Below are 17,553 nucleotides of genomic sequence, written 5' to 3'. Positions count from 1 at the left end.
ACCCGTTTACACCAACCTTGGTTGCTCAATCTTTCATGGATCAGATCTTCAAATTACATAGCATGCCCACTTCTATAGTGTCCGACCGCGACCCGATCTTCACCAGCAATTTTTGGCAGGAACTCTTCAGAATACAAGGCACTCAACTCAAACTCAGTACTTCATATCATCCGCAAACAGATGGTCAAACCGAAGCTGTCAACAAATGTCTAGAAACCTACCTTAGGTGTTTCACTTCAGAAAAGCAACACCTTTGGGCACAATGGTTACCTCTGGCTGAATGGTGGTATAACACCAACTATCATGCCACCACCAAAATGACTCCCTATGAAGCAGTCTATGGGCAACTTCCGCCTTCCCCTACTTCTTATCTCAAGGGATGCTCCAAAGTACAAGCAGTGGATCAACTCCTACAACACCGCGCAACCATGCTCGCCCATCTTCGCGAGAATCTTCATCAAGCTCAGAACCGCATGAAGCAACAGGCCGACCAACATCGCTCAGAGCGCCAATTTCAAGAAGGGGATCAGGTCTTTTTGAGGCTGCAACCATACAAGCAAACATCACTCAAAGATAAGGGTTGTCAAAAGCTCTCTCCAAAATTCTACGGACCATACCAAGTACTTCAGCGCATTGGAGAAGTGGCTTACAAGTTGGCTTTGCCACCTACAGCAAAAATCCATCCAGTTTTCCATGTATCGTGCCTCAAGAAATTGATTGGGAACAATTGCCGAGTTCAAACCAATCTACCTGAATTAGACGAAGAAGGGTCAATCTGGCTTCAACCCGAACAGGTTCTAGACACACGAGACAAGCACCTGCGCGGCCGCATGATTAAGGAAGTCCTCGTCAAATGGAAAGACACCTCTCCGGAAAATGCAACTTGGGAACCAGCCACTATTCTTCAGCAGTTTTCGCAGCTGAGGACAAGGCTAGTCTTAAGGGGGAGGGCATGTTAGGGTCCCACCCTAACCCCCTTATTTATGTCATGGGATCACGTCATAGTCAAGAGTCAATAAAGCCCATATTAATATTTGTAAGTGGTTAACCCGCAATTAATGACGGGACCACAGTTAGTTGCAAATGGGCGGTAGTATTAGATAGATGGTATTAATAAAACCCACGGTATTGGCCCGTGGTATTGCATGTATGAGTCATATATAAAGGATAGAGACTCCCTGCGAGGAGTATCGTGTCTTGTTTTTGTAATCGAGCTCTGCTCTATTGGAGGTTGCCCCCTCGAAGAGGCCTGTGAACATTTCTCTCTGAATAATAAAATCATTGCTATTCTGTGTTCTAGGTATCTTTTCTTCGCATATTCTGTGTTCTGGGTATTTTTCCTTCGCATATTCTATGTTTGGGTATTACTTTGCAGGTTAAGAGTATAACATGGGTTGGTCATCCCTGGTGAAGAGGGAGTGACAAACATGTTTCTCTACTTACACATCATTCTTGTCTTCACTTTGGAAGAAAGAATGGAAGATTGGATAAGCATCTGGCATCCGATACTCTTTGAGGATGTGGTAGGGCATCCAAGATAAGAGTAGCCGTAGAGGACCGATATTCTTTGAGGTCTGGGAATCCAAGATAAGAATAGTCTTGGTGGAACCAATGTTATCAGAACCGAACCGGAAAACCATATGGACTGGGAACCGATCAGAACCGGCAAAGAAACACGTAATATCAAAAAATAAAAATAAAAATAAAATAAATAAAAATAAACCTATTTACCAAAAACACATAAAATATATATATTTTAAAGAAAAAACAAACATATTCATGTGCATCCATATGAATCCAAACCATTTATACACAAATATGCAAAAGTTCTCATTTATATAGCATATTAGCAAGTAATAGTGCATATAACTAAAATAGCACTTAGTGCAAAACATTGTTGAACCAAAATGTTACAAAAATCAAGAAGCAGGCTCTAAAAGGCCTTTATAGTCCAAAATAACATGATATATCATAGTATTATACTACATCCTACAATACTACAAGCTACAGCGACAGCAAATCAATGATCAAATCATCATCCTCCTCCTCATCCTCATTTGAAGAATGAGTAGCATCCAAGTCTGCAATGGGATTATGGCTTGATTCCCCTGGCCCTGAAGCTGCTACTGGTGCTTCTGATATATCTACCTCTGCATCCTGTGGAGGTGGGTCCAAGTCCAACCAAGAAAGGTCTTCATTGTCAAATGTTGGTGCTTGACTCTCCACAACCCATTCTGATGTTGGATCAAAGTCAGCCAAGACAATGTTGCTTGATTCAGGGGTTTTATTCAACAATTGGTTGCGCCTCAACCTAAAGTTGTACTGAACAAAAACCATGTCATTCAACCACTTTTGCTCCAAACGGTTCCTCTTCTTAGTGTGTCTGGCTTAGTATTTTACTTGCAAATTTTTGCAATTGAGGGCATTGGCCACCAAATTGTTGCCACCAATAAGCTGCAAAAAGGTGGAAGGAAAAAAAAGTATTAGCAAATGAATTTGAAAGTTGAAACTTGGACTCAACAATTGCAAATTGAAATGAGTAATATAAGAATTTGCAGATTTTGACAGTTCTTGCCTAAGGGACTCTTTGCTCTATTTCTTACAGCCATAGAAATTCCAAAGGTATCGATACTCTTACTGAAATTCAAGATCTTGTTATGAATCCGGGCTTGAGTCTTGGAATCTGGGACCATGCACTCAATGCATTTATACAATCCCCTTAATACCTCCCCATCAGCCTCAAAATTTGTAGTGTAATGGTACCTTCAAAATTCAGAAAAAGAACAAAAGAATTGAAAATAAATGAAAAATAAAAAAACATATTCTTAAACTTAAAATTTAAAACTTATAAGCAATGAGCATTGAAATCCAAAATTACATACCTTGATTTTACGTAGTATCCAGCTGCATGTAAAGGTCTATGGGATTGTTTGTTTCATCTTTCATCAACGATTCTCCATAGAGGAATGTACTTTAGTCTTTTAACCCCATATGTCGCCTTCATTTGTTCCTTGGCCTGATCCATAGCCTCATAAACAAAACCCATGGCAGGTTTATCACTATCCACCATCTGCAAAACTCTGACAAGAGGCTCACTAAATAGCATAGTCTCCTCTGTCTTTGACCAAAATCTTTTATCAAATACTTGGTCAACCATCTGTTTTCCTTCAACCTTTTTGCTCCTCCAAGCTGAAATCCATTCATCACATGAAAATATCTTCCTCAAGTTCGTTTTTTGTTGAACAAGGGATTGCAACAAAAAGAAGTTGGTTGCAAATCGTGTAATGGTTGATCAAAGTTCAAACAGGGTCTTTACCCCTTGTGTGCTTTCTCATCAAAACCCATGAGTGATTCTAGTGTACCTAGTTATGGATTTTGCATCTTCCCCACACTTCTTCACTACTCAATTTTGTCAATATCCTCAAGCATGAGGTCCAAACAATTGGTTGCACATGGGGACCACCAAATGGTGGGGTATTTTTCCTCTAACATCTTTCCCACTACAAAATAGTTAAAGGCATTATCTGTGATAATTTGTACAACATTTTCAACCCTTACTTCCATAACTACTTCATCCAAAAGACGAAATAGCAATTGTGCATCCTTCACCTGATCAGATGCATCAATAGATTTTAGAACATAGTACCTTTTGGACAAGCAATTAAGAAATTTAGTATGGTGCAAGATCTACCAGCAGTCCATCCATCAAACATAATTGTGCATCCTATTTTGGTCCATGAGTGCTTGAACTCTGTAAGGTACTCTTGTATTCTTTGGACCTCATTTTGTAAAAGTGGCCCCCTGATATCATGAAAGCTAGGGCTTTTGAAACCTGCTCCACATGAAGCCATAGCATCAATCATGGGCTAATAATATGCAGAATTAGTAGCATTAAAAGGTATGTTTGCATCATACCACCATCTAGCAATGCATTCATATGCAGCCTCCTTCTCTATCTTCTTCCATTTAGCATCAAGGGTTGGTTGAGAACCAGGGGTGGTGCAGGGTACAAAGGAGTCAATCCCTTTACGAACTATTGTCCTCTTCAAGTTGAAAGCACTTGAACTACCCTCTCCAACTTTAGCAGGGAAACTAGAGCAATCTTCAAAACTAGGCATATATTCTTCAAAATCAAGGTCACTGAGCATAGCATCATCCTTGACTTTTGCCTATATATTTTCTAATTCTTTTGTTTTTCCCCTTTTCTTTGTTGTAGGCTTCAATTAAACTTTGCATCTCTGCTTTAAAATCATCAGAAACATTTTCACAAGGTTTTACTTGCCCTCTCCAATGTGTTAGGTGTTCTTTAATTCTATGGATCCCCCCACCCTTAACTTTCTTCCCACAATAGTTGCAGACTTTTATCCCTTGTTCATTTAAATGGTAGTGAACCCAAGTTGGATCATTCTTGTTTTTGGGGGCCATGAGGAAGAAATGAAAAATCTGCATAGAAAACCCTAGGGTTTTTAGAATTCTATGGCAATTTTTTTAGAGAAAAATAAAAGAGGAATAGAGGCAATGAAATACCTGGAGAAGATCTGTAAATTTTGAGAAGAGAAGAAGCTCCAACCAATCTGAAAATAAATTCTTTAATCAGTTCCAAACTCTCCCTCAGAAATTTGCCATGAAATCCCTCAAAATAACCCTACAAATTTCAACAATTCTTGAGAAAAAAATAGAAGAAAATAACGGCCATAATTTTTTTTTGAAATAAAAGTTACAAATCTGGATTCTACATAAAAACACTAGGGTTTTAAAAAATTTAGGGAAAAAATAATAGATTTCTGAAGAAAAATTTTTCGTTAATGGTTGAAAAAAATACCTTGAATTTCCCTCTTAATTTTCTAACGAAAATCAGCTCCAAAATCCTCCCAAATCAGCGTTGGAGTAGCCCCTACAAATCTGCATAAAAACATTGGGGTTTTTAAAGTTTTAGGGAAAAAAAGAACTAGTTTTTGGAGAAAAATGGAACAAAAATAAATAGCAAAAAATATCTTGCTTTACCCTCTAATTTTTTTTGGAATAAATCAACTCCAAAATCCTCTAAAATCAGCTATGTAACAGCTCCAACAAAATAAAAATAAAAAACTCTTCAACCAGCACCAAAAACCACTGAAGAAAACCTAGAGATCTCTCGGAAAAAAAAAATCTTTGAACTAGCTTGAAAATCTACCAACCCAACAGCGCTCCAAGACTCCAATTAGCTCTTCAAATATGCAAAAAATCTCCCTTAGAACAACCCTACAAAAAACTCTCTGAATTCTCCTCACCAAACTCGGCTCAAGAATTGCAAGAGACTCGAATGAATAGTGTGGGTGAAATAGAGGGGGTGGGGGTGTTTAAATAGCTTTGGTGGGGGTTAGAGTAGGTTAGAAATTAGGGACAATATTAAAAAAAATAAAAAATAAAAACGATTTTTTTATGCCAAGGTTGCGCGTCTGCGAACATTGTGGACCGACTGAACCAACATCTAAATCGAAACAGACCAGTTCGGTATTGAACCGCTCTATTTTTATTCGTACCAGTTTTGGCCTCCAATTAGTCGAACAGCCCAGTTCCGGTCTGGTTCCGATAACATTGGATGGAACATACTCTAAGAGAACCCAGGTGGGGTATGTTCAAAGAGAGACAATGATGATGGTGTCTATAAATCATTGGTCTCGCCAGCATTGTGCTCTGATCTTGTGGAGAGATATAGTGGTTAGTCAAGGCCTTGCTATGTGACAATGTTGTATGATATAATGCTAAACAAATGGGTTACCAATCTGACTCTTCTTATGAGAATTCTTCATATTGAAAATGTCCAAGTACCTTGTATGGATTATGAATACTTCCCTAGTTAAGAGGGAGAGTTCAAATATGTAACTAGGTTCAATCTTCACAATGACATGTGTAATGTTGATTTTATGTATTCAATAAAAAGAGAAAAATAAATTTATTAAAATTGTTCTTGAGCCATGGTTTTCATGCTCAAGGGAAATCTATTTTAGGTCAAGCTCCCATTGAGAGCTTCTAGAATTTGTCATTGAGTCTATAAAGTCAAAAGAGTCATTGTCATGTATGAATAACCCTTCTTGGGCATGTTACATATTGTAAGAAAAATATTTGAGTCAAATTAGAGTCAAAAGACCCTCCAAGACCATGTCAAACATGCAAGCATCAAGTCGGCCTCATGGAGCAACAAGTCGGCCTAAGGACATGTCAAGTCAACCTAATAGGAGGCTCAAGGAAGCCTATATATAGGGCACTCAGCCTCATTTGGAGATACTTCACTGACACACACAAGTTCGATCATAAGGACAAGAAGAAGTGTGAAGAAGAAGAAGACAAAGGAAGGAGGAAAAGTCGAGCTATTTTGGATTTGTTTTTGGGCTACTTCTCTCCACACGTGCAAAGGAATTAGGGCACATATTGTTGCAGTGAAGCCGAGTTGCAAAAGTGAAGTTAGGTCATCAAGAAGAGTTGTTTTGGAAGTCGAGTTCTCTAGGAGAGAGAATCTACTCAAGCGAATAAGTCAAAGTTGCAGTTTCTAGGCAAGTCGAAGTTGCAATTTCTGGGCAAGTCGAAGTTGCAGTTGCAATTTCTGAAGTTGCAATTGCTGAGTAGGTCAAAGTTGCTGGAAGGAGAAGCTATTCAAAGAGGAAGCATTGACTTGGTCTTGGAGGGGTTCTTGGTCAAGGGTCTAGGTCTTGGAATTCGTCAATTGAAGATTCTATAAGAAGAAGAATTTTGGTGGGTTTTCCTCTCAAGTTGGAGAGGTTTTGGCCCTAGTTGATCGCCTACATCTTGTGTCCTATTGTCTCATTGTTCTTTATGTTTTTGGTAGTTGTTTGATGATAGAGAACACTAATTATAATAAAGGAAAGAAGAAGTAAATCAAGAAAAGTAAAAATACATCACAAGCAGTTATCAATAAGAAGAGAAATCTCCTACACTTGTTGCCCCTAGATTTCTCAACAAAACCCCTCCAAAGGGGAAACTCGGAAAGAATTTCTTCTCTTCTTATAGACTTAGCTCAAATGAGAAATCCAAGACCCAAATGCCAAGACCAAGTCCACTCACAAGCCCCAAGTCAACCCTCCTTCCAAGCCTTTCCAACAAGTCAACATTAGTCAAACCCTTCCAAAACTGGTCAAACTTCATATTTTGGCCCCTGCAACAGAATTTCAACCTCCTACAACAAACCAGCAATTTTCGGCCTTCCAGCAACTCTAAAATTCCACATGTGTGAGGCTATCTAAGGTAGATTCTTTCTCTTTTGAATTCGCTTTTCTTCTCCTCTTTCTTTTGACTTCTTCCTTGACCTTTTTGTTGATTTTCCTCCTTTTCTAAGAGATCGAACTTGCTTGATGTGTGTGTCAAATGCGGTCGAACTGCTCTTATATACACATCTAAGGAGGTTGAATTACCCCAAATAGGACCGACTTTGTCTTGTAGGGACAAAAATGACATTTTGACTCAAAATAATTTTTTCTTTACACTTTCTTTTCAAAATCCAAATGGGACTTGACTTCAATAGTTATGGCAAATACTCTTTTGACATGACAAACCCTAGAAGCATGAAGAACATGCCTGACCTAGAAGCAAATCAATTTGAGCATGAAACCCATGCTTAAAATAATAATTATTTTTCTTCTTTTTACAAAAATATACAATGTCATAAGTACAAAGGTAATTATGAAGACCGAAACTAGTTACATTCTCCAACGCTCCCTCTTAACTAGCGAGGTATTCATAATTACATAATCGGTACAAGGATTCTCTCAAACTGAAATATTCTCATAAGAAGAGTTGGATTGATAAGCCATCTTTAAGCATCAACATCATAGCAAGCATTGTCCACATAGCAAGGCCTTGACTAACAAGCTCTTTATCTCCACTAGATCAAAGCAGAATGTTGGGAGGTTTTACATGAGACACCACACTACTCTCAAGGCACATACCCCATTCGGATGTTCATTAGGTATGTCCTTCTAGGACTATTCTTATCTTGGATCCTCAAAGAATATCGGTCCTCTTCGACCACTCTTGTCTTGACTCTTGGATACCTTATCCAATCCTCAAAGAGTGTCGATAAAGGGATTCCTTCCTATCTTGGATTCCCAATCCTTAAGAAGTACCAATCCCAGATGCTTATCCAATCCTCCATTTTCTATTCTCCCTCCATGGCCTTCCCTAGACATATGGTTGTTAGTCCTGGCCTAGTGCATGACACATGAAGAAGAGAATAAAATATCCATTGTCACTCCCTCTCAACCAAAGAGGAGATCCTCATTCCCTTTTGATCGGGGAATAGATCCTTACTCCTTTTCAAACATTAAGGAGAATATTACTCCCTTTTAAGCATAGAGGAGATTGCTTACTTCCTTTTAACTAGGAAGACATAACCACAAGCTCTTTAACATGTCTCAAACTACATCAGCTACTAGTTCTTTCACAGAGATTTTTAAGTAGTTGCATGGATCCCCCTTTTCTTTGCATCTCATCATATTGAGCTTTTGTCTTTCAAAAAGTTATGGAGCCAACTCTTTCTTCAATCTGTGACAAGGTTCACCAACCTTCCATATCACATTCCTCTAATCACCAACAAAAGCATTATATCAAGCCAAACAAAGTTGAGCTAATCATAGCTTCCTTCACATCATGAAAGTGATATTCATTGCCATTGAAACATAAATATCAAGTTATTTTTTTGCACTGCTACCTTTCAATCCCAAGATGATGTAGACATCTTGGTCATATAATCCTCCAAGGATAACCAAATCCATCAACTCAATCCATATATTCTTTGAATTGAGTTCAAAACAAACAGTTGTAGAGGCACTTGCCTCAACTGCCATCATGCATTTCTGCAACATTCTTTCAGGTCGCAAAACCATATATCAACCAGATAACCATACCAAAACATCAATATCATAATTATGTTATCATGATGATCTTTTGTCAAGATATCAGATTCTGCTTAACTGCCTCTTTGAGATCAACATCCTTCCGCATGGTCTCTCTCCATTTTGTACAAGAATCCCTCTCCATGCTTTCAATTTTAATCAAAAGTCCCCATGGAACGAACTAATCAGCAAGCTACAATATCTTCTTCCTTGCACCTTGCTAAAACACAACCAAAACATAAATTGTTCCTTTAACCACTAAATCGATGCCTCTAACATACGTTCCAATTCTTCAGCAGCAAAATTCCACAGCTCATGAATCCTTGGTCACATACTTAGAACTTAATCATGTTATATTTCTTCTACTATCAGAATGTATATATGAGAGAGTCATCAATGTGTGCAAACCATCATGCCACAAGAGATATCATCAAACTCTTGTCTATCCATAAGTCATTGTAGAGACAAAGCCACTAAACCACATACTAAGGTTAGCTATGAGGTGTATTCCTAGCAATGTCGAGATGTCATATGAAACCATTGCCACTTTATTATAGCAAGACCATAGCAAGATCATTGAAGATTGCATAGTTCGGGACTGTTTCATAGAGCAAGACATTCGCTGAATGCAAGATTACTCAAGATCACGTATAGGGTGATCATCCACAAATGCGAGACCATCTACTTCAGATCGCAGTCACACTGTAATATATGCAGGCTGACGCACTATAATCTGAGTCACCAATTCATGAAGTTAGTTTAAGGTACATATCGAGTCCACCATTGTTACAGAAGATGACACAATGCCTCTATTTTATGAGCCACAGGATCGAACCAATATTTATAATATTTCCCACTAAATTGTGAGTGAGCTACAGGGGCATGTCTATGTTCATGGCACTATAAAGTCATTCCATACGAGACAACGAGCCATACGAACCTCAAACCATACAATCGTCACAGAGATAGATTGTGACACCAGTGAATAATCACAAGTGCGGATTTCGAGCTATAGATCCCTTACTCAATGCCAACCTGTGTATAGAGCAAGACCGTGCAAGCCACTTAAAATAATACGAGCCACTACACAGTATGCATGTCATGCAAGCCATAGAAAAGTCAAAGCTTCAACGAGACTCTTCTTGATTGTAGCAAGCCACAGAACATATACACGAACCAGTGTTGATTTATGTGAGCCCTCAGATGAAGTGAGTATATCGAATTACAAAGTGAGATTCATAAAGTTCCTATGTGACAGGTGCAAGACACAACATGGTAATTCAAACCATTAAACTAAGCGATGCCTTCACAAAAGAATCTCAGAACAAACTATACGAGTCATGAGAGTCTCACAGTTGATCGAACCACACAGATGTGCGAGATCCATAGAGATGTGATCCTCAGTCTCCTTTTTCCAGACCTTAAGTCTGATACCATGTTGGAAACTCGGGAGGTTTTACGATTAAATTAGATTTTCCTTTCTTCGATAATTGCTTGTGAAATTTGTTGGCTTCTTGTCCATTTAATTATGTTTTTTCTCATCAAACAATTATCAAAACGTAAACATGAAGAACACAAGATATAGGCTCCAAGCCAGGGCAATACCCCTCTAAGGGGAAACCCAAAAAATTCTCTTCTTATAGAATCAAATCAAAATGAGATTTCCAACACCCATAACCAACCCTCTAGATGCCAAGTCAAACCTTCCTTTATGCACAACAAATCCATCATCAAGAGACTAGCAATAGATCTTCAAAAAGAGTTGTAATAACGCAGAACTTCCATATACGTCACTCGAAGAGAAAACCCTTATTTTCAATAAATTTTGGCCCTCCTTGCTTCTACGAAAAATCAGATCAAAAACAGCGAAATTGTATGTCCAAATGAGCTCCAACTTCTGTCTATTTATACTTGTCCAGAGGGGTGCGAGTGGACATGTCCTTTGGAGCAGGGCCGACTTGACAAGTAGGCCGACCTGGCATCTAGAGGGTTTTTGACCCAAAAATACATATTTAAAAAATATTTTTCTTTTTCTTTTACAATAGGTCCAAACAGGACTTTGACTCTGACTCAAAAGCCTAGAAGCATGAAGAACATGTTTGTCTAGAAGAATAATAATAATTTTTCTTTTTCTTTTCTTTTTCTTTTTACATATAATACATAATGGTACAAATTATGAAGACCGAAACTAGTTACATTTTCCAACACTTTTGACGTAACAAACCCTAGAAACATGAAGAACATGCTTGACCTAGAAGAAAAACCAATTTGAGCATGAAACCCATGCTTAAAAATAATAATTATTTTTCTTCTTTATACAAAACCATACCATGTCATAAGTACAAAGGTAATTATGAAAACCGAATCTAGTAACATTCTCCAACAAGCAGCAGTAGATGCAAACACTGAATCAACCTTCCCTTCAACTGAATCAACACTGAAACATTGAATCAACCTTGGTTCACCAAGTTTTGCCCTTACTCTCCCAGTTTCTCTCTCTCACAATCTTTTTTAAGTCTCTCCAACTCCCTCTCTGAAGATCGAATCCTTCTTTCACAATGCACAAGTAGTAGTAGTTAGGTGAGAGACCTGAGACACGTATATAAGAGGAGCAACGAATTCTTGTCATAAAGGAGCAATACGTATGCCTTGAGGAAGAGTAACATATGCCATTTAGGGGAGTGTAACTCATGCCATTAAGGGGAGAGGAAGCATGCCTTAGTAACCTATGCCATTAAGGAGAGGTATGCATGCCTTAGTAACCTATGCCATTAAGGAGAGGTACGCATACCTTAGTGACTTATGCCATTAAGAGAGGAACACATCCCTTAGTATCTTATGCCACTAAGAGAGAAACGCATGCCTTAGTTAAAGAGAGTGTAACATATGCATTAAAGAGAGCATAAGAGGAACTTTTAATGACATGTCTTTAATGAGTGCGTAAGAGAGAGTCTAATGTATCATTAAGAGAGAGAGTTGCATAGTGCCATGTGAGTCATCAAGGAGAGAGGTGTGAAGTGATTGACGTGATGAAGGTAAGGTGACTTGTAATTCTTTTTAATAATAATATCATAATATCATAAAGGATAACAATAATATTAATAATATTAATGATTAAGTCGAGATTGAACTATTAAGATTGATTGATGATAAGTTAAGTGATTTTCCATCAACTATACTTGATTACCAATTGATGCAAGGTGATTTACTATTTTTGGAAAGTCATATTTGAGATGCTAGACATGACTTCCTATTTTTAGAAAGACACTGCAAAATTGTCAAAAATGAGACTTTTTAAGAAAAATCATCCCTGAGCTGTCAATTTTCAACAAGAAGTTCCGTGATTTTCTCCAATAAGTGTATTCATGTATATCTTGTTTTACTTGTTCAGTTTATGGGATTGACTTTTTATGATGTTTGAATCGAATTAAATAAGTATGAATTGTCATTATACTGATTCACCGCCTCCCCCCTCTCAGTATAATTGTGAAGTCCAACAAGATCCCCCCGTTCCTCCCCACCCAATGGTTAGCAGGGACTATCCCAAAGTGCAAGGAAATAATACATGGTGACAATTTAGTGTTTCTAGATACCATGGAACCTTCCAGTTTCAAGTGATAACAGGTCTCCTCATATAGAAACAAATTTCTTTTCAACCACCTTTTCATCACTCAGAAAAATACCAATGTTCCACCAAGTTTCTGGGACATGGCAACACGTGAGAGGGGACATGCAAATAGGGGATGTGTAGAACCTCCCCCAAACTTTTCGGAAATTCAGGGGGGGCAAGGAGATGTTGGGGTCCCTGTCTCTAAAAATATAAATAATAATACTAAAATGCCAACAATAACAATTCATCTCATGCAAATTCATCATTATGCAATCTAAATACTAAACAGTAAACAATAAAATAGCACTCAATTCAAATTTGTAAATGATATAAACATGATTTAAATTCAAATTCAGTAATGAAATACATAGATTATACCATAAATTAAAAAGAAAGATCATAATATTGATATATTGATTTAAAATTCATCATTCCAGATATCTAATTAGTAATAAGAAAAATAAGACATATTTAAGTCTGAAGTAGTAAATCGAAATTGCTCAAACTCAAAAACAGTAAAGAGTGACAAGCCAAACACTCAATCTAAGGTCATCAGTGTCTACAGTCAAGACTCAAAAAGTTAAAATTAAAAATTAGCAGTGGATAATGAACATTGAAAATAAAATTGAGTATCAACGAGTGACTAAAAGGTAAATAGAAGTGATAGGAGAAAAAGTTTTATATATATTGTCATTTTTATTCTTTTTTTTGCTTCTTATTTTTTCAGTTTTTAAGCATTTATAGGCAAAAAAATTGGAGCTTAATGCACATGAACGGTAGAATAAATGAAAAATCTCCAACTTACTTCACATGCTAAAACTTTGAACCATCTCTAAAATCTACATAAACGTTTCTGAAGGCCCGCTCAGCTCAAAGCTTCTAATGGGACATGTTTCACACATAAATAGCAACAGAAAGAAATGAAATATTTGCATGCATATGAATACAAGAAGACAGAGAACAATTTATTGTTTAAGTAGAAAAACAATAATAAAATGAACTTGATGTCCATTGACGAAATGAACAGAATAGGTTATAGGGACTGCAAAGTACAACATATCAAAACTGTCAATCAGGGAAGTGCAAAAAGTGATTTTCCAAAAGCAAAATGGAAAATATAAAGCTAAGAGAACAGGGAAAAAGGCAAACCAATGTATCAAAGAGACAGAGAGAGAGTGAGAGCGATACATCATTCTCAATGTTCTTGAAATACTGCAGATGGCTTGTACGTAATTTCCTGGATTCTTCTTAAGGCATGTAAGCTGCATCAAACAAAGATGAACATATTCAACCCCCTCTTCTACATAAAGATCCACACATCAATTTGCCCCCCAAAAGGTAGCTGATACAAGAGGAAACACATCAAAAGAGTTGTTAGCATACACACTTGCACAAGGATGCATTTCAACAAGATTCATGTCAGCCTAAAGAATGAGCCAAGTAGGGTTCCCATTCAGTATCATTGATCAATTGGAAGAGGCCCCCAATAAGAAAGTCCATTTCAGTAAGAAACAAACATCAACAATGTGGGTGCAGTACAAACCAAAAGAAAAAGCAATATACACGAATATTAAGTGAAAGAATCTTGAACAGCGCAATTAAAGTGACATCCAAGTAAACTAGGTAGATAATAGTGCTCAATAAATATGAAAAAATCCAGTATAGTTACAAATTGGTTCAGTTAATAGTCGTTATGATTAGAAGCAATTGTTAAATATCAGTCATCAAAACGTCTAGCACCAAAAGTAGAGATCCATTGTTCAAGTGAAAAATGCCCTTAACAAGAATTCTCATTCCATTACACATTTAATGCCAATCTATTTGGTCATACACATGCAAAAATATCATTATATGAATTTCAACGTCCATGTCCCCTCACCTGTGGAAACCTTGACCTTGGGTTTTCCATATACCATACATATGGGACAAAGGCATCATAATAATGTGAAATAAGTAAAGGAAAATTTGGCAATGCACAAGATGGCCTATTTTGCATATTCACTATTTTTCTCTCAAGCATAGGAAAGCAAACAAACAAGCCACGGGATCTTCAGTTATGCATTTATGTTTGTGCACTATAACTGAGGGGAGCAGTTTAATGGCTTGGTGTTCATCACCTATACACTTGGACTCAGTTACGAACAAAGTTTGTTTGCACCAGGGTTGCAGGGGAGCGGCTCCCCCCTTGAACCCGCTCCTGGAGAGTGCTCCCTTTAGGAGCTCCTCAGGAGCGACCCCGGGAGCATTCCAAATGCAATTTTTTTCAAAGAAACAATAATTTTTCAGTGGGGCAGCCTAATGATCAAACATATGGCCCTATGTTATGAATAAAATATTCATAACAAATATCAATTAATAAATAAACATTAAATAACAAGTATTAATAATAATAATTAATTAATGTCCCATTAATTATGAAGGGACATTGGTCAAAAGATGTGACCACCTATCTTCGTGGCCAATCAATGCCTATATAGGCACACCGCCACGAAGAATTGTAATCACCATTTCATATTTTATCAATAATACATTTTACCTACATACTCTACTACACAAATCTACACACAAATACTCTTATTGTGTACTGGTTTCATTATTTCAGTGGTATCAAAGCCTCCCTGCATGTTTGTTGTGCACTATCTCTCACCAGCATCTACACCTCCATTCACATCCATTCCACAAACTCCTCGTTGTTCCACTCATCATCGTTCTCCTTTCGAGCGATATTTCCACACCCCACACACTGTGTCACCACGAAGTCAGCCAGCGAGTCCACTGCACCCGTGCTCCTCGCCGCTAACTACCATCACCTTGGTCCTGGCCACGACAGACAGCTCAACACTCGACCCTCAACACACTGTCCCCGCTGCCAAACCACCACAGTCTCCATTCTGAGGTTATTATGTTGTTGACCAACCTCCTGTCAAAGCCCTGTCTACTTGTCGACCCGACCCGCAATCAACCTCCTGCCTTTGATTCCATCATCGCCCCTGTCCACACGCTAGTCGTGCCACATCCCGTCATGCTCCCGTTGTCTCGTTCCTACTCAACATTCCCATCCACCGCTATTTATTACACAGGTCAACAGTCAACTCCCACATCAAACGATGTGACACCTCGGTCACCAAATCGAACCATTCAATTACAATATTAATTATATAGTACATAGGGTTAAAATATAATTAATTATAAAATTAAATTACAATTAATTATATAAAAAATAATAGTAATATTATTATTATCTTGAAAAAAAAAAAAAAATTGGGTCTACTAAGAAAAAGAAGAACAAAATGGGAAGTAGCCATGACGATGCGAATTCAAGGAAGCCTTGACAATGTCGAAAAAAAGCAGAAGGAAATCCATAGAATGCGATAGCACCTTGACAATGTCGAAAAAAACAGGAGGAATTCGTAAAAAACCAAGAGAAGATAACTAGCACTAAAGACCAAATGGAAATTAATATCAAAAAAAATAGAGAACATGATGAGCCAGTTTATGGGAGGAGTCATTCCACCCTTTAATCCCTTAAGCACACAAGAGTCACCACAGAGTCCTAAGACCACAGAAGGCGAAGTTTTTCCAAGTCATGAATTCTCGTCGATGCACAAAGTCCCATGAATACCGCATATACGGTTCCAAGGAATTCAGTACTATACAAAATTTCCTGAAAGAGACTACTACAAAATTAAAAGGCAATTACCTAAGTACGATGGTAAGGACCATAAAGCCGCCAATGTGTGGGTAAATAAAATGGACACTATCTTCGAAGCAAACCTGCTAATAGGTGAACAAGAGAATGTCATGACCGCATCTAACAACCTGAAAGCTGAAGCATATGATTGGTTCTTGTTATCCACCATTTTGTGGGTAATATCCCTAGGAGAAAAAATTTCTCCAGATGCTCCTCATCCAGCAGCCCTTTACAGCCATCAACTAGCTCATTGTGCCAGTTCTCCGCCACTTGAGTCAGCCATGTGGTCCCTTGCCCATCTGCCATGATCGTATGTTTGAAGGTGGGCCTCCCGAATCCATAGGTATTACTTGTAGTTTGCTTATCATGGACACTCCTAGGCATGGATTAATTGTTGGTCAAGGTTGTCATTGATGTCAATATGGCATTATTGGAGATGGAAAATATTCTTGATTCTTGTGATTCATGCCTTAAACCCTTTTGTGATGTTGCCCTAACTACATGACAAAACCCTAAGTACATTTACCCTTTGATGTTACCCTAGATTGTTGATGTATGATCTAAATGCCCATAATACTCTAGAACTTAGCCCTAACACATTGATGCATGTCCTAATACTTATGATGCCCTAGTCCTTGTTTCTTATTTAAGAAACCTTAACCCTAAGCCTATGCATGAATGATACCCTAAATGCATATATGAAACTCTATGCTACATACATGAAAAATACTAATGATGCATGATGATTAATGAACCCATGATCTATCTTGAATGATCTAGTGATGCATAATGATGTGTGATGATCAATGAAGCCCTATCTACAACCTAAATGATCATATCCATGTAAATAAATTCTTAAGACTCTATCATATATACCTAACGATTGACTGTGCAAAATATTTAATCCAAAAATGATAAAATATTTTGTTACTGCCTATAAGAAAAATTGAGAAGACTGCATTAGCTTATGAAGGACCTCATCCTCTCTCCAATGAATAATTTCTTATCTCCTAACCCTTTATCGTTGACGAATATTTAATTTAATATATATATATATATATATATATATATGCCTACCCAAGTTGGCTTCCCCGTAGTCATGTCAGCTTTCTTGAATAAACATGACGGTTTAGTCACTCCAACAACTATATATACCAGTATATCCTTCATTTGAGCTTAGAAACTCGGTGATCAATTGAGATAAGACGACAGAAACAAAATAGGAGGGCCAATTTCACTGTGGTGGATAGAACTTGAGTTTGTTGTGACAAGAATTTTGGAGACCTATGATAGGAGGGTCGAATTCCCTGTGGTGTATTTTATGGACAAAATAGAAGGGCCGAGTTCCCTATGACATAATTGTT

The 17,553-nt window shown here is 37.7% G+C and overlaps 1 protein-coding gene across 1 annotated transcript in view; it reads right to left on the bottom strand.

Moving 5' to 3' along the window:
- LOC149211073 (multisubstrate pseudouridine synthase 7-like) overlaps window positions 1-17,553 on the bottom strand; it is a 405,145-nt gene that overhangs the window by 210,445 nt on the left and 177,147 nt on the right. The window contains exon 13 of the mRNA XM_089396894.1: window positions 13,687-13,760. Within this exon, the coding sequence (XP_089253020.1) occupies window positions 13,687-13,760 (74 nt within the window). The remainder of the gene's footprint in view (window positions 1-13,686; window positions 13,761-17,553) is intronic.

The sequence above is a fragment of the Pinus tabuliformis genome, chromosome 1_2 (assembly GCF_031772625.1).
Source record: "Pinus tabuliformis cultivar Carrire ecotype Pingquan chromosome 1_2, CPIR1, whole genome shotgun sequence".
Lineage (NCBI taxonomy): Eukaryota > Viridiplantae > Streptophyta > Pinopsida > Pinales > Pinaceae > Pinus > Pinus tabuliformis.
The sequence above is the reverse complement of the archived record's forward strand: the minus strand, read 5'-3'. Positions and strand labels throughout refer to the sequence as shown.